Source organism: Cyprinodon tularosa, unplaced genomic scaffold (assembly GCF_016077235.1).
Source record: "Cyprinodon tularosa strain WSP-4 unplaced genomic scaffold, ASM1607723v1 ctg671, whole genome shotgun sequence".
Lineage (NCBI taxonomy): Eukaryota > Metazoa > Chordata > Actinopteri > Cyprinodontiformes > Cyprinodontidae > Cyprinodon > Cyprinodon tularosa.
In genome coordinates, this window is record NW_024039420.1 from 246,909 (window position 1) to 269,296 (window position 22,388).

Genomic DNA, 22,388 nt, shown 5'->3' on the forward strand with positions numbered 1-22,388 from the left:
AGTTTGAACAGGCTTTTTTTTTTGGTTTATCCTGCTTGTTATGAGTAATAAAGAAGTTTTGTGTCAAACACAACCACCAAAACATCTAGACTCCACCACAGAACCGACAACTTTTCAACCCTCAGAAGGACATCAGAGCAGAGAGAGGAGACCAAGATCTGATGGAAGTTGGAGCACAAACCAGAATGGGTTTTAGCAACTTAAACAGCTTTCTGATCCAACACTTGGTCCTCTGAAGTCCTGTTATTTGATCAAGTGTGTGTTTTTCTGGTCCTAGAAAAATCTAGACTTGAAAAACTTACCCTTTTGGACGTCCCTCAAACATTTGCTCCGATTAAGGACAGATAGTAAGAACTTTCAGAGTGTTTTCATGTCTGAGGATGTTAGTCCATTTAAAGCTAACTCTGGTTTGGTATCCATCTAGAAGCAGCTTGTTAGAGAAGATGAGAACACACCGATAACTCTAGAGTGTGGACGAGAACAGCTTACTGTTTATGGCATAAATATGATCTGTCCTTATTTTGACAAACCTACACATGAAGGCTGCAGGCTTGGGCCAAACAGCTTCCTGATGCCAACTTTGCATTGCATTCTGGGATCCAGCAGATTAAACCAACATAGGCTTTTGCTTAAAACATAAACTGATATGCAAATTAAGTTTGCCTGAAATAGCACCAATAAAACACATTGTAATTGGATTAAATTTCCTTTTGCTGGGACTATGACATCTGCTTCCTGTAATACTTTTGGATCTTCAGGCCCACACATATCTGACATGTAAACAGAATAAACGTAGTAAAAGCTTTTGGTTGGCTTGGAATTTTCTCTATGGGAAAAGAAACTGAGCCACTAGAACGAAAATACACATAAACAAACTCTTCAGCAAACTTGGACAAAAAATAAACAAACTCAAGGCGTAAAAATGCCCTAAATCCTGCACAGGATGCTTTTGTTTGCATTTTAGAAAAAAGAGGAAGATTTTGTCAAGTCACAGTAAAACTTAATCATCCTTATGTTATTCGCATAGTCATTTGTCTTTTTGGTTAATTAGTGATTAAGACACACATGTCATTTTTACTATAAAAAAATGAATTTATCAGGGAACATTTACAGTTGTCCTGTTTCCAACTGAAGTGCAAAGTTGTGGATTGAATAACCAGTGTTGTATAAAGTACTGAAATCTCAAAGTCAAGTAAAAGTATAAGTATCTCTCCAAAATATGACTTTGGTAAAAGTCCAAGTCACTGACTGAAATTTTACTTTAGTAAAAGTCTTAAAGTATGAAATGGCTTGTACTTAAGTACTATAAGAATTACTGTAAAAATAGATGTACTCAAGTAATGTAGTGAAAAGTATACAGTAAGTAAAAAGTAAGTGCAGTTTGAATGACTTTTGTTTTCAACATTTTGGTAAACTTTGAAGGTTCACTTAAAATAATATACACAACCAAGTGTAGGATAAATTTAGACTGGCTTTGCGAAAAAGACGTATCCTATTGGTGTTGATGAACAAGCCCAGGCAAGACCCGACTTTGTAGTCAGTAGGGGTCAAAACACTTGCGTTTCTCTTGCTCTCTTTTTTTTTTTACTTGGTAACTAAACCAAACACTGAAAATGTATCGGAGTAAAAGTATGCAATTAATTTTGTAAAAGTAGTGAAGTAAAATGTATACTCTTGGAAAGTAAAAAGTACTCCAAAATATACTTAAGTACAGTAGTTAAGTATTTTTACTTTGTTACTGTACAACACTGGAAATAACAACTATTTTATAATAGATTAATTTAATTCCTTTGTGTAAATCACACAATTAGGGCAACTAAGTTATGAAGTCAAATATGTCAACCTTAAGAATGATTATTTATTAATATCAGGCTAATGAGAAAACTATATTTTGTTAAGTGATTTTTTTTTACACATACATATGATTACATTTTTATTCCTTGATTGCTACACCTTATGCCCCCTCTAGCAGCATTTCTTAAAATCTAAATGCATACAACCACTTTGCACCATTCCCTCATGGTTCCCCCTGCAGGTGGTGGGCCAACTGGGGGATGGCCTCGCGTCGCTCCTTCGGGCTGGGCCCGGCCGGGTCCCGCGAGGAAGAACCTGACCACCAGGCGCTCGCCAACGAACCCCAACCCCAGGCCTGGCTCCAGGGTGGGGTCCCGGCTCCGCCGTACCGGGCGACGTCACTTGCCTCGTTGTTGTGCTCATCATAAGGGTTTTTGAACCGCTCTTCGTCTGACCTGTCACCCAGAGCCTGTTTGCCTTGGGAGACCCTACCAGGGGGGCATTTAGCCCCCGACAACATAGCCTCTGGGATCACCCAGGCACTGAAACCCCTCAACCACGTTAAGGTGGCGGTTCAAGGAGGCGGTTGGAGGAGAGTCCCTGCTTCAAGTGGAGGAGCTCAAGTATCTTGGGGTCCTGTTCGCGAGTGAGGGAAGAATGGAGCGGGAGATCGACAGACGGATCGGTGTGGCTGCTGCAATAATGCGGACCCTGCACCGGTCTGTCGTGGTGAAGAGAGAGCTGAGCGAAAAGGCAAAGCTCTCAATATACCGGTCGGTCTACGTTCCTACCCTCACCTATGGTCATGAAATTTGGATCATGACCGGAAGAACGAGATCCCGGATACAAGCGGCTGAAATGAGCTTTCTACGCAGGGTGGCTGGGCTCTCCCTTAGAGATAGGGTGGGGAGCTCGGTCATTCGGGAGAGGCTCAGTGTAGAGCCGGTTCTCCTCCACATCGAGAGGAGTCAGTTGAGGTGGCTCGGACATCTTCTTCGGATGCCCCCTGGACGCCTTCCTCGGTAGGCGTTCCAGGCACATCCCACCGGGAGGAGGCCCAGGGGACGACCCAGGACACGCTGGAGAGACTATGTCTCTCGGTTGGCCTGGGAGCGCCTAGGGCTTCCCCCAACAGAGCTGGAGGAGGTGTCAGCGGAGAGGGAAGTCTGGGAGTCTCTGCTTAGTCTGCTGCCCCGGCGACCCGGTTCCGGATAAAGCGGGAGACGACGAGTACGAGTTCTTATTTCTTTAAGTATTTGTTTTTGTGCATGTTATAATATAATAGTCCTGAATCTTCTCGAGATTGACTAAAAGGTTTCTATTGACTAAAAGGTTTCTGGTATTAATGGAGTGGTGCTGGCTTTATTCTAGAGTCCTGAGGTCTTGATTTTCATCAGTGAGTTCTGCTGCCCTCACAACCTGTTGCAGTGTCTTCTTGTTTCTATGTTGACATTTTTCCAGCCTGGTATGAGATGTAGTTGTTCCAGGTGAGGTCAAAGATGTGGACACATTGGGACTTCATTAGTCATCAGCTCTCTTAACCTCATTGAAATGAAGAGACAGGAGTTTTGTGCTCCAAGATTTCTTGAAATCCTTATTTACCTATTTTTCCTTTGAAATCTTTCTGTCCTTAAGATTTTTTTTAGCATCATATTGTCTAGATAACGTGCTTGCTAAATTCTCGATTAAAAAAGCCATTAGTTTGAACAAGTCTCCAACTACCTGAAGCAGCTCTCCTAGAATAGTTTTATCTAGTAAAACTCTGATTAATACCAAAGCACAAATGGGAGGATTCAATGGGGATATATCAACACTAAGGAGGCTGAACCTTGTCTGCAATTTTTGTAAAACTATTTTTGCTTTTTAACATGCAAGACCTTGGTTATAATCAAGTTTCCCAAGTACTGACATAACAGACATGTCAAAACACTGTTATAGCAGATATTTAATATTCTCAGTTTGTATCATGAAAAACATTCAAAGAAAGAAACAAACATCCAGATCTTTGCTGCTTTGATCTTGCATTTTTAATGTTAGAAATCTTGATCATTCCAAACAATTATAGTAAAGTAAACAGATTTTCAAATTTGGAACTGGACCACAATTAAATACAATTGTCTCTCAGTCTCTGATCCATGCCATGGAGCAAGAACCACCAGTGGTGGTAACTAGATTAGATTTCAACTAGATTGCACTCTGTGTTGAATTCATTGGCTTAGAAAACCTTTAAGCAGAAAAGTCCCAATTGTTAAAACTCTCTCTAGTCTAAAAAAAGCCACTCATATGTCTTTATGAAAAAAACAGATTAGATTTTAGGAAGCTTACATATGGATATCCCTGTGGTGTGTTCTGCTCTGTTCAGTTTGCATACATGTCCATTCTCAATAAAACATTTAAAAAAAAACTAAAAAAAAAAAAAACTAATGGCGTCTGCCTGGTGGTTGCCAGGCAACGTATACACAAACCCAGGAGGAAGGACCTTGATTGTCTGAGACTTATACAAAAGTTCGATGCATACAGCTTTTCAACTGTAACCGAGCGGTGTTTTTTTTCTTTAGGACTGCTGGAAGAAGAATTTAGTGCAGACATGACGACTTCTCGTCTCCCGTTTCTGGACAGGGATCCTCATTCAAAACCACAGATGGAAACAAAAGTGAAAAAGGTCTTTGTTACTGAGCTGGATGACAACAGGTAGGCATGATCTGCTCACCCTGAGAAGGATAAAAAAAAATAACTAAAACACTCTTATTAACATTTTATTTAGGGACAGGAAAAAAGAGGAGTACCACATACCTGCAGCTACAGAGGTAAAAATTAGTTGTTCTTGTTTTGACGTTTGCTTTAATTGTGCTTGTTGCATATTATTGAACACTTCAAAAGGTTTGGGTTAGAGCACCTCGTTTATTTCAAACGTCCCAGACCAGCAAACTCCTAGAGGGTGGAGTGAAAATGCTAAAAAAGACGCTGATTGCGAGAAAACAAGCCGAGCTGCATGATGTGGACGTCCAGCTTGCACTCAAGAGACAATATTTCAAAAGCTGCATGGAGGCTCTGGCTCATAAAAGGTTAGAGCTGGAAACAAAACAGCAGCAAGTGAGTTGAAATCTTCTGAAGTTACTGAAAAGAAATGCTAGAAAAAACTGTGTTATAGTGTTTGTTGGTTTTGGATTTTCTCTCAGGCTAAAGAGACAGAGATGAAATTCGAGAAGTTTGTGGCTGAGAATGAAGCAAAGCGACAAAGAGCAATGAAAGAGTGTAAGGCCATGAGGGAGCAGAATGCCCTGAAAAAGAGAGAGATAGAGGATTTGACAGAGCAGATGACAAAACTGGAAACCAGGTTAGGTTGTGAAACAGGTAGTTTACTGTGAGAGAAGGTTCTCCTTTGTTAAGCCTATCTTAATTTTACAGGCGGAAAGTTTTAGAGCAGAAAACTGAAAAATACAGAATCTACGAGGACTATTTGTTGAAAACCCTAGATCGTCTCCCCAGCAGTAAGTCAACATCTCATTATAAACACCTGAAACCACATAATCCCGTGCATCCTATATATTATAAATAAATGTAATCTCACATTTCAATTGCACAAAACTTTCACTGTTTTTGGTCTGTTGGATTACAAAAATAATTTATTTAACTTAGAATAAATATCACCTGGTTAATTAACAACATTTGAGCTAAATTAAGGTCTACCTAACATGTCAAACGCACTTCCTGTGTTATTATAGAAACAAAATCAGCCAGAAAAATTCCAAAAAAAACTATAGTGGCACAATGAGCATGGGGACATTTGATACTCTATATTGGCCCAAAAATTGTGCAGATTTTGGAAAGAAATGTAAGGGCTGCACGGTGGCACAGCTTGTAGCACTGCTGCCTTGCAGCAATAAGGTCTTGGGTTTGATTCCTGGCCCAGGATCTCTCTGCATGGAGTTTTCATGTTCTCCCTGTGCATTTGTGGGCTCTTTCCAGGTAGTCTGGCTTCCTCCCACAATCCAAAAACACGAATAGCAGGATAATTGTCACCTCTAATTTGTCCTTAGGTTTGAATGTGTGTGCATGGTTGTATGGCTCTGTGTTGTCCTGGGATGGACTGGCGCCCTGTCCAAGGTGTACCAGCATTTATCCCATAGACTGCTGGAGACAGATGAAGCAGGACAAGATGGATTGATGGAAAGAATGTGTCAATACAACCCATAAGAATTTTAATAGGATGTTGGCTGCAGCTGTAAAAGAAAAATATAAGTTGTCAGTTAAAAAAAAAAAATGATTTAAAAAAAACACCCTCTCTCATTATTCTGGCATTTATTGGATAGATAGATTATTAATGTCCAAAGGAAAAAAGGAATCTGTTCTTAAAAGGTTAATATATGTCAACCTGTTAGTTATACCTCTCCATCATGATGGACAAATGTATGTGCCATCTTTTACAGTTCACCGCCACATTAGCAATGAACCTTTGGTAATGCCTGTTATTCGGCGCCACGAAATGCTGTCCATTACCCACCAGGAACTGCTGCAACGTCACAAGGACATGCAGCTGGAGGTGGAGCAGGGTCAGCAGCAGCTGGAAAACATGAAGCAGCAGCACAGCATCAAACAGCTGGTAAGAGACCTAAACCTCTCAAATAATGCTTCTGAATATCAGATGGCTTTAATGATTCAATCTTCCACACACAGATGTCCAACAGGAAACTATATGAACTGCTGAGCGAGTTAGAAGGCCTGGAAGAGAAGAACAAGCAGGCAGAGGTTAACTTACTGATGAGACGACGTGTAACCAGAAAGGAGGTTTGTTTTCTTTAACGTTAAAGTTGCAAAATAATTGAGCTGTTCAGAAACAATACAATGTGCTTATGTGTCTCCCAGGCTGTGGAAACTGGAAGAACACTTATGGCTGTTAAAAATCTTGCACATCACTGTTACCTTCCAGAGTACGGAGATCTGGAAAGCATGAGTGTGCCGACAATGATGGACATGGTGAAGGTAACATCGTCATCTATGAACTTCTATAACTGAGAATCTGTGAAATCTTAGCAGATATATTTATATTTTATATTAATTGAAACAACATTAAAAAATACAAGAAATATAATCGATAAGATCTGAAGAAAAAAGTGTTTTTTTAAGTATAAACAAAAAAAAGTTTTAAAACTTAGGACACATTTCTTAGTATATAAAATAGATCAAATCACAAACAGACCTAACATATTAGGAGCACATAGAGTATTAGAGCATGGTGTGCTACTGACTGATGAAGCAATAATAAATATGTCAGGATCCAAAAGGCTGTCTGAAGCTTTCAGCTTGTCAGTTTGGTGAGAGATTTCAAGGGGTAAATTATTTGGAATAACTGCAAGTTGAGGATATTGAAAACAATTGACCACAAAACTAGCTAGAAACTAACTAGAAAAAGATTAAAGCCCATGCAGAACTTGATCCTCAAATATGAAAATTAAGTTAATTACTCTGGCATTTAGCCAATGTGAAATCACTTTGTTAGTCTTCATCAATGCAAACTAGGAAATATTTACTCAGATACAATATCAGACACCAATAGGAGAAAAGAGTTGTGTGTCTATTTTTAACAGCCTATAAAATGTGGTTTCCGTACACAATGATAACGAAATGAATGTCCAAACAAATATTTTAGGAGTTCATTCTGGACAGCGCAGACACTGAGAGGAGAGTGAGGAAGCTGGAGTCCTGCTCTACAGCAAGTCTGACTGACAAAAGATGGAGAGAATCACTGAAAAGCATTGGAAGCAAAGTTCAAATCAAAAGTTCAAGCAGAGTCAGTAAAATGAGTGACACATTCAATTGATGCTGGTTTTTTCCCCGATCATTTTCACACTGACTTTGTTGCTAATTGCTTTTTTTACTTATTCTGGAAGATTTTGTCAACATTTTTCTCTGTTAGGCATATGTAAGACTTTTTCATTTCTATACAACAAAGTTCTTAGGTTCCAGAACCTGGAAAGGTCATGGGGACATAATTGCTATTCTATTGAAAAATAAATGTTTGGATTCAAATGATGCATCTATGTTTCTTTGTATATTTAGAAACTTTGCTATGTTAACAGAGATACAGAGAAATGACTCTTTGAAGGAAAGCTTTCATTAATACACACAGGTAAGACGATATGTTTTATTTTCTGATGGCAGTTATAGATTAGAAAATGCAGTTTACAGAATGTGGCCAAAATAAGTTAGACCTATCTTTGGGAATTTGTGTAATCTCTTTTATCTCTAGTACATGTTTCTAAAGACTGAGTAACAAACTGCATGATCTCTTCTTTAGGTCTTTTTCTTCAGGCACCTTTGTTCAAATTATTATTTTTAATCCACAAGTAAAATCTGACAGTGAAAAAAACTGGTTCTCCAACGTTGACATTAGCCGATGGGTTCAATTCTATATGTATTGATTGTTAGCAGTATCACATATTGTGGTAAAATATTGCTTTTTCAAAGTGGAAATTTTTCCCCTTGGGGTAAATCAATTAAAGCTACATTGTGTAATAATACAGGGATTTATTACACAAAAGTATGTTATTTATCATCATCTATGGTGTGGTTTAGAAATTGCTATTTAAAATTGCATAGGAACGGGTCGCATTTGTATGGAGGCAGACATCTTTACTAAGGCAGGGCAGAGCTGACAATCTAGTGACAGTAGGGACCCCATTAGGCTCCAGTGTGACTGCGGCTAGTAAGGCCTGTAACCTATAAAATCTATATGCAAAACAAACTAATAAAATTCTATTTACAAAATTATCTATGTAAACAAACCTCATCATGACTTAACAAGAAAGGTGATGTGGACATTGTGGGAGCCATTTTGCACCGTGACGGGCTCCGTATTACTGGCAGGGGCGGAACTAGATGGGGGGCCATGGTGACCATGGCCACCCCTACCATTTATTCCCTCCAACACAGACGGTGGCAGCAGTAATTCTCGCAAGTGGAAATTTTCTAACTTATTTAACATTTAAATTTTTCATGTTAACAGCTGACTCTCTAGGACACTTTAAAAAATAAAGTTGAAGATTATAAAGGACCAAAAAATAAATAAGTAAAATATTACAAAGGCAAATAAATAAAGAAGCTAATTAAAATAGTTATATACATTTATGTCTCACTATATAATTTAATTTCTACTTACATTTATTTGTTTATTGTATTTTTGGTGGCAATTAATTGTATGCTTATTTATTTATAGAGCATTTATTTATTTCTGTATTTATTTTTAAATATGGCAGAGTTGGTCCTCCATAGGACCGCTGTCCTCTAATCCGTGACCTCTGAATTAAACCGAAGCCAAGAGTAACGAGTAACATTTGTTTTAAAAATGTAAGGTATAGAATGTACAGATACTTGTGTGAAAATGTAACGAGTAGAAGTCAGAAGTAGGAAGAAAAATAAGTAATGGAGTAAAATAAAGATACCTAAAAAGTGTACCTAAGTACAGTAATGAAATATCTGTACTTCGTTACTTGACACAGCTTGGTGTCAGTGACAGGGCCCCGAAGAGGTCAGGGGCCCCTAAGCAACTGCAGTCTCTGCTTACCGATGTTTACGCCATTTGCTTGTATCTGCACTACTTATTGCGAGAGACTCAAAATTCAAACGTATATTCACTGTTCTTGTAATAGCCTACATGTGTAATCCAGTCACTAAGGAGCGATTATGACGTCAGCGGCAAGCGGCGTACTGGCCCTTTAAATGGATTGCACATGTTCTTCCGCAAACATCCGGTTTTCTGAAAGTGGAAGTTACATGTTTTACGAAACGAGATCTTGCCCGTATTTTGACGCATGTTGTGTTGCGTGAGACCGTGTGAATCTGCGCCAGGACCCTAAGCTGCTGGACTGTCAGCAGATGGAGGTCTGCAGCCTGGTTTCCTGCAGAGAGGACATCTCATCGCTGCTGGCCGAGGAAACGCCGAGTCCCAAGTATAAAGTATGCGGCCTAATGTGTAGATGCATCATATTTAGACGGGCCGTTGTGTTACAACTATAATTCCCCTGTTGTCTAAGGACTTAGGTCGCCAATTTTCAGCTGTGAGGAGGGTTCGCGGTGATGGAAACTGCTTCTATAGAGCAGTCTGCTTCGCACATCTGGAATCTGTCCTGCACAGTCCCAGAGCCCTGCAGAGGTCAGTAATGCATTGCACTCTTTAGAGACCCGAGAATAAACTCTGCAGAACTGAAGGTCCCTGCAGATTAGAATCTGCTCCATTGCCATCAGGGCTATGCAGAGTTCATCAGTGTTCTCTGCAGAGCTCCAGAGCCAGCAAAGTTCAGCAGTGGGCTGTTCTCTGCACAATTCCCGGGCTCTGCAATCAGGGTTCAGACAATGTTTTCTGCAGAGATTCAAAACCCCAGAGACGGATCTGCAGTCTACAACCCCAGGTCCTTACCAATCTCTGCAGGTTGCACAAAATATGCTCTGCAGAGGTTAGTGGGACCCTGTGCATAAAAAAATAACAAAAGTGTTGTGTGTGTGTGTGGTCTTTGTTTCAGATTTAAGGACCAGATCATACAAAGTAGAGGAGTTTTGGTTTCTGCAGGATTCGATGAGACTTCATTCAGCCAACACATGAATAGAGTAAGTTTCTCTCAAGTTTCTTTTGTTAGCAGACATTTTCTAACTATTCTGCCCGTTTAAAAAAAAAAAAAAAAGGTGTACAGTAAACGCATTGCAAGATAAAAACTTTAAGACCCATCATGAACAGTTATTGCTTGTTATAACAGTTTATTTAAATCCCATTTGTCGTCTTTTAAAGTTGTAGGGAAATCATATTTAAATGTCACATCATTCTGGCTTAAACATGTATATAAATGAACTCTTTATCAGACCATATTGTCCTAAAACGTAGAAAATTTCTATAAAAAAAAATAAAATTCTGTCTTAAAATCAGTGTTTTGAGTTTTTCGTTATTTTATGCAGGCCAGTTAGTTATACCTCAGCCTGTACACCTAAATTCGGCCAATCATATATATCAACAATCATGTGTCAATCACATTTTTTTAGGCATCTTAATTCATGTCGCAGCTAATATACGCAACGGTTGAAATAAGAATAATTTACTTTCCCATTGAGTTCCGTCCAAGTGTTCACTGGGATGGATGTCTGTGTCTTCAGCAGGCGTAGAGCTAACAGAACTGGCAGCGTTGTGAGGCAAGGGCTCAATCATGTACGGCTGTAGCCTTCTACACCTAACCAAGCCCCTGCCACCATTGCGTCCTCTTGCACAACACCTTTGTCCCCGCTTTCCTCCTCTAAATAAAAAAAAATTATTACAGAGATTCATCCATGACGTCCGACCTTCCTAAGACGTTAAATAAATTTGAGGCCAGAGATTCATGCTAAAATAAGCTTGCATTTTTTTTTACTTGTTTGAAGTTAAATAGGACTACCTGAAAGCAACATCAAGGAATTTTAATAATGATAATAGAACTTTATTGATCTCACATTGGAGAAATTTACCTCTGCATATTACCCATCCCCTTGGGAAGCAGTTGGCTGCCATTGTGTGGCGCCCGGGGAGCAGTGTGGGGTTAAGGGTGAAAATAGTAATAAAACAATCAGAAACAAGATTACAAGTCTTTTTACTGCAAATTTAAAGATAAGTTAAAGGGTCAATTTATGAAAGCCCACCTTTGAGGTCGAGTTATACACCTTTATTTATTGAATACTGTTGCTAATTTCAAGGATTTCCAAACAGCAGCTAAACATTTTAATTATCTTTGTTTCACTTGCGTTTCTACTTGTTTAATAAGTCTGCAAACGTAAGCAGCCACAGAAAGCCCAAACCAGTTGACTGAGTCTAACTGGTTTGAGCTTTAGGTGACTGCTTGTAAACTTTTTTGGCACTTGGATCAATAATTATCCAAACACGCACAGCCTTGAATGCATTTTCTAAAGAAAATAAATATTTCCTGCCTCCTCAGCTCTGTTTACGTGTTTTGGCTGATGGCTGGTTTGATCTGCAGGTTTTCCATGTGGTGGATCAGTGCATGGCTGCAGAGCATGAAGACGTCCTCCTCAGGCTCTTTAACGAGCAGCTCATCTCAGACAGCGTGGTGCAGTTCCTCAGGCTCCTCACATCTGCGCACCTTCAAACCCACGCAGAATTCTTCTGCAACTTTGTGGAGGCACCGGATCTAAAGGTGTACTGTCGTCAGGTAGTTAATAAAACTCTGCTGGGAAAATTTAAGTTTCAAATGGATCCAAGGCGCTGATGAAGTCTTCCCTCTGCCTCATTCAGGAAGTGGAGGTGATGGCTATGGAGTGCGACCACGTGGACATCTTGGCAGTGTCCCAGGCTCTGGACATCGGGATCCACATTGTGTCTATGGAGGGGGATGAACGGCAGCTGGTCCACCACATCATCCCAGAGGGAGCGGATCCCTCCGTGCATCTTCTCTACCAGATGTCGCATTACAACATTCTCTACAGACAAACTCAATCCGGACAAGCTCAGGAAATAACAGCACCTTTAAACTAAATAAAAACACATACGAGGCTTTTAGACCCTTATGAAAAGCGACTTTTATAAAATATCAGTCCATCAAAATAGCCACACAATAAGCAGCTATTCTTAATCTATATTGTGTGAGATTCACAACTGTTTGGTTAAACCACCTCACACCTGCTTCTTCCCCCGTCTTTTCCTCTGCCTTTTTCCTTTCTGCTGCTGAGGAAGGCCTATCTTCAGCTTTTGTCCATTCTTCTGTCCTGAAATCCTGGTCAGAGCGCTTTCCGTCCCCATGGCGACCATGTTTGCCAGGGCGAGTTTTCCCATTTTAGTTGGGTACTTTGTTCTGACCAAATTCTTAAATATTGGCTGTGTAATTAGATGCTTTAAATGCTTCTTCAACCCCTTTACCATCCTCTGCTGCTCCCGGTCTACCTCTTGCTCTTTAGCTCCACCTGTGGACAGACACGGCTCATCAGTTTTTTTTCTCTCCAAGAGTGTATGGCTGCAGCCCGGAGACCTCCCATGTCACAGTGCTTATCTGATGGCTATTGTCTGGTGAATTTAAGCCACACCAGCATACTCTTTTCTTTCAAAAACTCACGTTTCACATCCTCATAACTTGTCCCTTTTTTTGTTTCAAATTGTTTCTCTGCAGTTTTATCATGAATAATTAGCTACATCGCAAGAGCGATGTTTTAAGATACTGTTTGATGACTCACTCAAAAACTAGGTTGAGGTATGAGTCCTGTAGTGTCAATAATTGAAAGGGCAGAACAGGGCATGTTCCCCCAGGACATTTTGAAATTAAGACTCTTTGAAATGCTTTTTCCTGCATTTTGAGGTGGAATGCAGTTAGATAGTGGGGAGTATGTGTGCTTGACTAGAGGTGGACATTTCATACGGAACACATGGTATCATTTTAAGGTACAATATTATGTGTCATAGGTTAGTTCAAACAATCAGAAAATGTAATGCTAAGCTCACATTGCGCTTTGAGCAGCAAAAAAGCTTCTGCTGCCTTATTTTTGCTGCCTGTACACATTAGGGTCAGATGCGCCTCACGAGCACCTTTGATGCTCCTAAAGCGCGTCCAGTGAAGTGTGTCCAATGGCAGAGAGCGGCTTTGCGGCTTATATTTGCTGTAATAAGTCAGTAAAAACTAGGGTTTATATTTTATAAAGTGAGAAAATCCAGTTTAAAACATCGTCTGTACAGTCAGTTCATCAAGATTATGATCATGCCTTAAAATGTTATTTGCTGTTGGAACCGCTCAGATCCCTTCATACCAGCGGGGCGCCGTCACTGAGAATCCCCAGCAACAGCCGCCTCAGGCCCAGTTTCCTTTTGGGGCTTTTTTCCCTACTGTTCGTGGCGGCTGGAAGAGAATTTTAGCGTTTTTCAGTTATATGGTACAAACTGCAAGCATGAGAATAATAAAAGTGAAGAGATTTAGTCGACAATCGACATTTTAAGTTAATTTAGGCGTTAATAAACTGTCTCAGTATAGAGACCATAGTTCTCTACATGAGCAGCGCTGTGTCTGTCTCCCTGCAAGCCTAAAATCAGCTTCTCTGATTGGTTGATGTGGCGCGTCGAGCAGCAAAAGTTTGATTTTTCCAACTCCAGCATCTGCAGCCTGTGGAATTTTGAACATTTGAGCAAAGTTTCCGGGGGAAAAACATTTAATAACTGATGTTATTAAATGTAAAGTTTAATTTTTAAAAGTTAACGGCATAGAGGTTAAAAGGCTTAAGTTCACCAGACAAGCGCCATGGAGTGAGCGCAACAAGACAGACTCTCCTGACTGCAGCCAAACCTATTCAATCTTTTTTTTTTTTTTTATTGAGACAATAGATGTTACTGAGTAAATCTCACCCATAAGGAGATCATCATCCAGGTCCAACTCCATGGCCTCTGCTGCCTTCTTGAACCAGGAGTCATGCTGCTTCTCTCTGCTGTTGTAGAACTCAATCTTTTCTATCTTCCTGGCAATGTTCACTCGCTCCTGTAAAGTCCCCGGAGATTAGAACAAGATGGAACCTCAGTCAAAGATCCTGACATAGAATCCCAGTAGCTTTTAGTTCTGGTTAGAAGTACAGCACTGAGGACCAGTTTATTTAAAAGCACTTTATCTTTCCACATCCTCCCAAGCCCCTCATTTGACAATCATCTAAAAGGCTTTACTGTCACTCATGATGATGATGATGGATCATACCTTGATGGCCTCCATGCATTTGTTCTCCACAGGGAACAAGGTTAGCTCCTCTTCCTTTCCAAGAGTCTTGGAAATCTTTTTGAAGTTCATCACATCATCTGGGCCTACGAGCACTAGACTGAGACCCTCCTTGGCGGCTCTCGCCGTGCGGCCGCTACGATGAACATAGGTCTCTGATGTTCGAGGAACCTGAAGCAAAAATAACAGTTGTCTGATGGTGCAATCTCTACTTTAGTTTAAATGTATTTTACTAAATTTCTGCACAGATTTCGCAAAGCAGATTGCACTAAATGATACGGGAGCAATCCTGCCAATGAAGTCCAACAACTGTTTAATTTTACATCAGATCTTCAACAAACAAGTAATTCCAGAGTAATAGCTTTGTTTTTCATAATATTTTAATTAGGCCTCAAGGATCCCTCAGCCTTTCATTTTCACATAACTGTATTAGTGTTTATCACAGAAATCGGAACATTTTGGAGGTAAAATACAGGTTTTCTCTGCAGTCTTTGAAACTGTTGTTGGCTTTCATTCAAAATACTTTTAATACACTACTATGACTAACAATTTTGTTTTTTTATTTCATTGTGTGGAAATTTCTTTGAATTATTATTTTTTATTGTTTTCCATTGTGTGAAGACATTTTTTATGTATTCTATCAACTATTTTTCATATGTGGGAAGTAATGTACTCTGTTTTTGTTTTCCTAAAAAAATAAAATATAAAAAAATAAAATTAAAAGAACAATTGTGTACGGCAAGGACTAAATGAAATGACTATGTTCATACTTTTGGAGTAATTTGTATGACAGGCATTTAAAAAGCATGTTAATACGACTCCTGTCTGCAAAATGAGTTTTTTTTCCAGAAAATTTAAGAGGAACTGATTGAAGGAATAATCCTGCAAAATCTGCAAGTCTGCAAACCAAACTGATGCGGCTGATTTTAAACAGAAAGAATAATACATTCATTCTGAGATAAAAACAAAGCATGTAATAAAGTTTCAAATAAACCATAAATAATCTCTTAAGTAATAACTAAATAAAAATTTTAATTGAAGTTCACACATCCAAAATGAGGCTGATTTGGTCTCATTGTGTTGCTAAGGTCTGGATATTAATAGTTTTTTTTCAATAAAAATTATTTGCAAAAACATCAACTATGCTGAATAAATCCCTATGGCAATAAAAAAGATAAGCAGTTTGCTGAAAATAGCTACTTTTAGAGTAGATTTTTGTCTATTTTGAGTATTAGAGGTTTCTTAAACTCAAAAATAGGTTTACCTAAACCTGACTTACTTGCAGCAGAGTCTACAGCAAGAATAACCTTAATAAAATACCTTAAGAATCGCAGGATTTTTTAATGCTTTTGGTGTTTTTAGTATCCGAATTACAAATGACAAAACTTGTACTAATGTTTACAATATTATGCATGGCTCTCTGCTGACTTCTTCACGTTATTAGAAACTTGTTTCATGATTATATTGTTTATCTAAAGTTTCGCCTTCAAAGGAAGGAAAGGACAGATGGACTGAAGGAAGAAAGGAAAATGGATGGACTGAAGGAAGAAATCAAAGAAGGAATCGAGAAAACAATGAGTAAATGAAGGACAGGAAGTAGTAGAAAAGGAAATAGGAATAAAGGAAAGGATGGAACCAAGGAAGAAAAGGGGTACAGCAGAAGAAAGGTAGGACAGAAAGAGGCAAGGTGACAAAGAAGGAAGAAAGGATTCCAGTAAGAAAAGAATGATGGACACAAGGGAGGAATGAAGGAAATCATTTAAATTACTAAAAAAAGAAATCAGAAGGTAGGTAGAAAAAAAGGATGTTATCTCTCATTTCAATACTTTACAGACCTGCTCATATTTCCTTGACAGCAGTTAGTAAATGTGAGAACATGTTGAGGTTGAAGACGAGAGGCCCTCACCTGATAGTGGATAACATGCTGAACGTCGGGGATGTCGAGGCCTCTCGCCGCCACATCAGTGGTGAGAAGAACGCAGCTGTGGGGACAGGTTAGGACGTTTAATGTCAGAGAAACCTGTCCATAGGTAGGATTCAGTATTTCAGATGAATTCCGATTAACAATATTTGACAAATCACGGTTGTTCATGTCCCGTCAGTAACACCCAGGGGCTGCAGGACTTACTTCTCTCTTTCAGCAAAGCGTTCCAAGTTTTTGAGCCGTTGCTTCTGGTGCATGTTGGCATGCAGAGGGAGAGCACAGCAGTCCAAGATGGCCAGCAGAGCAGTGAGCCGTTTGATGCAGTCGATGCTGTTGGCAAACACCATGGTGCGACCAGGATACTGAAGCAGGAAGTAGTACAGATAGAAGTCCTTCTCCTCCTTCTGACAATGGATCTGCGTTTCGGTGAGGGTCTCCACGGTGGCCTCCTTCCTGGTGAGGTCAATGACTTTCGGTTTGGACTTAATCCCCACCTTCTCCATGAGGATTTCCAGTTTGCTCCTGTTGTCCAGCTTCTTCTTCTTCTGCAGGACGCGGCTGGGCAAACCGTGGACCATGGTCAGAGTGGCGGAGAAGACGAATGTCTGTCTGGTGGGATTGAAGTGTGTGGTGCTCAGCATCTCCAGGAGGCTCTCCAGCTCAGCAAAGTGACCTCTCTCTACCATGCGGTCGGCTTCGTCAATCACCAGACACCTGCAGCACAACAGCAGAGCAACAATTTGATCATCCCCCAGGCTTCAGCTTCCTTAGACTATCTATGTTTCTCTACAGCCCCTGCAGCTTTCCAGGGGCAGAGTAATCAAAGCAGCCCCACATCATCACTGAGCCACTGCTGTGCTTTCCTATAAGACCAATGGGCCTCATGCAGAAACCTTTTGTACACACAAATTTGTTCTTAAATTGTTCCTGAGGAATTTAAGAGAAAATGCCAACATTTTATTTCTAATAAAATTTCTGATCTTCTCCCAGGTTCGAACACATTTTATGAGTGCTTCAGACTTGATGTAGGAGTCCTGCACAGTAAGTCAGCTGTTATGCAAACCTTGTTTTTCACTAAATGATCACATTATTTGTAACTTAGAAACTTTTCCATTTTATTGAGCTACATCCTTATATATATTATGCAAGTCAGCAATTATGAATTACATTTTTATTTCCTGATAACAGAACTATTGGCCACTACACCTGCAGCTGGCATGTTTATTCAAAAGAAAGAACAGTTGGGGAGCTCTATGTGAGATCAAGCTACTATTGAAATTACATCTGGAATAGAAAATGGATAGAAACTTAAAGCTACAGTGTGTAACTTTTAGCGACATCTAGCGGTCAGACTGCAGACTGCAGCAACATGAACATCTCCCCCCACCGCTTCTCCCCCCCAACAGTACGACGAGCGTTACGGGACAAAATGTCTTCCACGATGTCCGCATCACCTACCTTCTCAAGTGATGAGGTCTGTTTACATAGATAATTTTACAGATAGTATTTCATTAGTCTGTGTAGGGTATAGATTTCATGTAGACTTAAGATAATAAATATACCCGTTATTTTTTCTACATCGTTGTGACATTTTGGCGATCTCGCAATCGCTAGTTTGTTGGCTCTGCGCTGCCGTAGCCCAAAGATGTCTGCCTCCATGGCTGCGAGACCCGCTCCTATGTAATTATAAATAACGAATTCTAAGGTAACGCAAATATTAAGGTTAAGAGGCTGAGCTCGTAGATGATGATAAATAACATAGTTATGTATTATATATTACATTTCTGACTGTATATCCCTGTAATTATTACACACTGTAGCTTTAAGGCAACACAGTATGACCTGCATTAATTTAACTTCAGAACACACCATCTTGGTTTGTTATTACATAAAATGAGGAGCATTTGGGTTTAATTTGTCTAATTAAAAACTTGCCGTGAACATTTTCATGTTTATCTGTTGTATGATAGAGATTTGAGACCTAAGGAGAATTTAGCGAAGCCAATTAACCTAACAGTCATGTTTTTGGACTGTGGGAGGAATCCGGAGTACCCGGAGAAAACCCAAGCATGCACAGGGAGAACATGCAAACTCCATGCAGAAAGACCTCGGTCTGGGAATCGAACCCAGGAGAGACTGTAAAAAACTTTAAAAAAAACAACTAATGTCCGTCTTGGAGGTCAGAAAATGTGGAAAAGAGCTGTGTTTTCTATACTCAGCATAACCCAGGTTTAAGTTGTTGATTAAAAACAATGTTGCTGTTAGCATTACCTCACAAGTAGTACCTCACAGTCTTCTACCTTCAGCAGAGGTTTAGATTTTGGATAATATCACTGCAATATTGATTTCATTTAATCATCTAAAGCAGATGAATAATTGAGCATGAATTGCAAACACCCAAATCCAGTTTAGCAGTTAAAATTTAAGTGCTGTGGTGCTTTATGGGGGCTGTGTAGTGTGACTATCCAGAGTACAGCTGCACGGTTTATCACTATCAATACCAATGTCTAACATACCACCTTTGCAACGGACTGTTTGGAGCTCTGATTATTGGTTATTTAACAAAAAATTTAATTAACTTGTATTTTAAAAATTATTTTGGTTATTAACCAGTTGGAAAGAGACTCACTGCAGCAGATGTTCGCCCTGGACACAAATTTAATAGCGGAAAATGCCAAAAAGGCCGCAGAGTGATTCAAGCAGTCTTAAGAGGGAAGAATAAACTAGGAATAATAATCAACCAACATCGCCATTAAAATATTTACCAATATTAGATTGTCAAATATCCTGCAGCCCTAATAACTTGGAGAGCAAAGGTTGCACAAACTATGGCCTAAATGACCAAAAAGCATCAAAACTCTACAGAGGCAAGTCTTAAAGGCAGATTTATGCTTACACAGCATCTTTTTCTACATTATATTTTATTTAAACTGCGTAGTATGCTGTCCTCCAGGTGTGATCATTTCCTCTAGTGTGTACAGGTTACTGCTACTCTGCTTGACATAGCAATTCCTTTATATAAACTGTATGGACCCGTAGCCAGAGGTTTATGAAATACGACTCACTTTAGCTGCCTGAGGTTAACCAGATGAGGATGCTGCTCCTTGATCAAATCCCACAAACGTCCTGGAGTAGCGATGAGAATCTCCGGCCTGCGCTTCAGCATCCTCCGTTGTTTCTGCTGCGACATTCCACCCACCACTATGGCTGTTTGGATGTCTGCAAGAGGGGAAGACAAGGGTTGAAACTACAGAGAAAATTTAAATTGTCTTAAAACAGATTTAAACTAATTTTAGTGTTTAAACCGATTACCTGTGAATTTAGCGACAGCATCGATGTGGTGTTTGACCTGAACAGCCAGCTCCCTGGTTGGAGTGAGAATCAGTCCGAGGAGAGGCCGGTTCTGTCCATCATTGGTCTTTTCCTTGAAATCAAACTCTGCATCATCAATCACTCGGACACACCCCAGCTGCTCGTCATCCTCAGCCTTCTCTTCCTCCTCATCAGAGCCCGTCTCAGCCTGAAATACTTCGCTCTCATCCTCCTCCTCTGGAGCCTCCACCACGTCATCCTGCTGATCTCCCGATTTGGGCTCCTCCTTGTCGCCTGGATCAGTCGTCTTCCTTGAGCTGCTCTTCCATTCCAGGATGGTGTGGATCATGGGAATACCAAAAGCTAGAGTCTTACCACTTCCTGCAATTATAAATAAGTTTCAATGATCATGGATTAGGAAATGTTTGCTGATGAAGGCCTTGGTGGGAACTTCAAGTTGTCTTACCGGTCTCAGCCGCCCCAAGGATGTCCATGCGATCTCTGATGGCTGGAGGCAAAGCCAAGGCTTGAATGGGAGTGGGTGAAGTGAAACCCAGCCTGCTTAAAGCCTTCAGCACTTCAGAGGGGACGTACAGGTCCTTCCAAGCGCTCACATCCGAATTTTTCTCCTCAGAACCAGAAAGTGCTGCTTCTGTCCAGTTCTTTGTCTGCATTTTGGGCTTTCTTTGATTCTGACTTGGTTTTTCTTTTTCAGGAGGTTTGAAGTCGGTCTGTTCCTCTGTGATTGCAACCTGGTCTAATTTTTTCATTTTCTGCCTATTTTTCTTCTTCTTTTCTCTCTTATCTGTGTTAATAGACTGAGCATGTTCAGAGATGGCTGCTGATTCTTTCTCACCCTCTCCATCCTGCTTAGTAGCAGCTTCACCTTCCTCCATCAGGTCCTCGTTGGTCTCTGGATCACCTGAAGCCACCTTCTCATGTTTCTTCTTTTTCTTCTTAGCAGGTTCGGCTGCTTCCTCTCCAGTTTGCTCGGCTCCTCTCTTCTTTGCCCGTTTCTTTTCCTTTTTCAGCTGTTTTGCAGCCTTGCTGCTGTCTACCAGACTGTAAGATGTCAGCTCTTCAAAGCAAACCAAGTCCTGCAGGCCTTCCTGAGAGAATAAATGAGGGTCCAGCTCCACTGGTTTCCATTTGCCTTTCATATCGAAGCTCCGTTTTACTGAGGAGAGACGTTTTTCTCCAGTTTTTGCCTTCTTTTGCTTCATTTTGCTCCAAACTCAACAGATTTCCCAACTGAATCCTGGAGTAAGCTGCCACGCGCTTTAAAAATATATCAGATTTTTCCAAAGTTATACCTCGGTAATAAATAAATGAATGTCTACCTGAAGATTATCAATAACAACAGTTTGTCTACAGTAAAGCGACTTCGGGCAAATCAGACAGCACATGACACGAGGGCGCCGCCATGACAGTTTTTTACTTCTTCTTCTTCTTGGATTTATTGGCGGTTGGCAACAAACATTTAGTAGCATTACCGCCACTTACTGGTATGGAGTGTTGTTCGTGATGGACTATCTACTAATATAAACACATATACCGTATAAATTTTAAGGGTAAAAAAAAAAAAAAAAAAATAAAAAAAAAAATATATATATATATATATATATATATATATATATACGGTATATATATATATATATATATATATATACGGTATATATATATATATATATATATATATATATATATATATATATATATATATATATATATATATATATATGCACGTATACATTTACTATATATATAGTAATATATATAGTATAGCGTATGCGTGTGTATATATGTATATATAGTAAATGTATACGTGTATGTATATGTATATATAGTATATGTATGGGTGTGTGTATACATGTGCGTATATATATATATATATATATATATATATATATATACATATATGAGTATATTTCAAATTTTCGCCTCATATGTCTTCTCTGGCTTTCATATTTATGACATTCCAGTATAACATGTTCTATGGTTTCATATTTTCCACAGTAATCACATTTGCCAGTAGTATGCTTTTGAATTTTGATTATTATAATTAAGTCCTGTATGCCCAAATGTTAACCTTGTTATCACTCTCCCCTCCTTCCTATTTCATCTTCCATTTCTTCTTTTTTCTACTAACTTCTGAATTTGATAAAACCGTCTTCTTTTTTTTCTTCTTCCCACCTTTTTTGCCATTTTTCCAATTAGTTTTTTTTAATAATACTATTTCCCTCCGATTTAGTAGTTTTATCTGTAAAACTAATAGGATTTTAAATTGCCCTCTTTACCATTTTATCTGCCCTCTCTTTTCCTTCTACTCCAATATGTGCTGGAACCCACACAAATGCAACTATCAAACCCATATTTTTTATTCTGAATAAGGTATGAAATATTTCTCATAGAATGTCCATCCTTCTACCTGATTGATTATATTTTAAACTTAATAATGCAGAGCTTGAATCTGAACAAATTACTGTTTTTAATGGTTTTATGTCTTCTACCCATTGTAAAGCTAATAATATGGCCAACATTTCCCTTGTGTATACTAATAATCCATCTGAAATCCATTATCCTGTTTTTATGTTGAATTCTGGTATTACAAAAGCTATTCCTATTTTCCTTGTTATTTTTGATGC

The 22,388-nt window shown here is 39.4% G+C and overlaps 3 protein-coding genes across 3 annotated transcripts; 2 read left to right on the plus strand and 1 right to left on the minus strand.

Annotated features, from left to right (window-relative positions):
- The first annotated feature begins 4,258 nt into the window (after positions 1-4,258).
- si:ch1073-416d2.4 (coiled-coil domain-containing protein 42 homolog) lies at positions 4,259-7,824 on the plus strand. Its single transcript, XM_038267404.1, has 9 exons — positions 4,259-4,485; positions 4,559-4,601; positions 4,714-4,887; positions 4,974-5,131; positions 5,203-5,285; positions 6,225-6,397; positions 6,472-6,582; positions 6,661-6,777; positions 7,445-7,824. Exons 1-9 carry the CDS (start codon positions 4,382-4,384, stop codon positions 7,613-7,615), a joined length of 1,134 nt encoding a protein of 377 aa, XP_038123332.1. The 5' UTR covers positions 4,259-4,381; the 3' UTR covers positions 7,616-7,824.
- A 1,606-nt stretch (positions 7,825-9,430) lies between these two features.
- Positions 9,431-12,325, plus strand: LOC119771432 (ubiquitin thioesterase OTUB2-like). The gene is made up of 5 exons (XM_038267386.1): positions 9,431-9,750; positions 9,828-9,946; positions 10,314-10,398; positions 11,787-11,978; positions 12,062-12,325. The coding sequence occupies exons 1-5, from the start codon at positions 9,670-9,672 to the stop codon at positions 12,299-12,301; spliced, it is 717 nt and encodes a 238-aa protein (XP_038123314.1). The 5' UTR covers positions 9,431-9,669; the 3' UTR covers positions 12,302-12,325.
- ddx24 (DEAD (Asp-Glu-Ala-Asp) box helicase 24) lies at positions 10,874-21,191 on the minus strand. Its single transcript, XM_038267385.1, has 8 exons — positions 20,210-21,191; positions 19,744-20,124; positions 19,497-19,650; positions 16,636-17,145; positions 16,414-16,489; positions 14,490-14,678; positions 14,150-14,279; positions 10,874-12,726 (listed from the first exon to the last, which is right to left on the minus strand). Exons 1-8 carry the CDS (start codon positions 20,964-20,966, stop codon positions 12,440-12,442), a joined length of 2,484 nt encoding a protein of 827 aa, XP_038123313.1. The 5' UTR covers positions 20,967-21,191; the 3' UTR covers positions 10,874-12,439.
- Between the last annotated feature and the right edge of the window lie 1,197 nt (positions 21,192-22,388).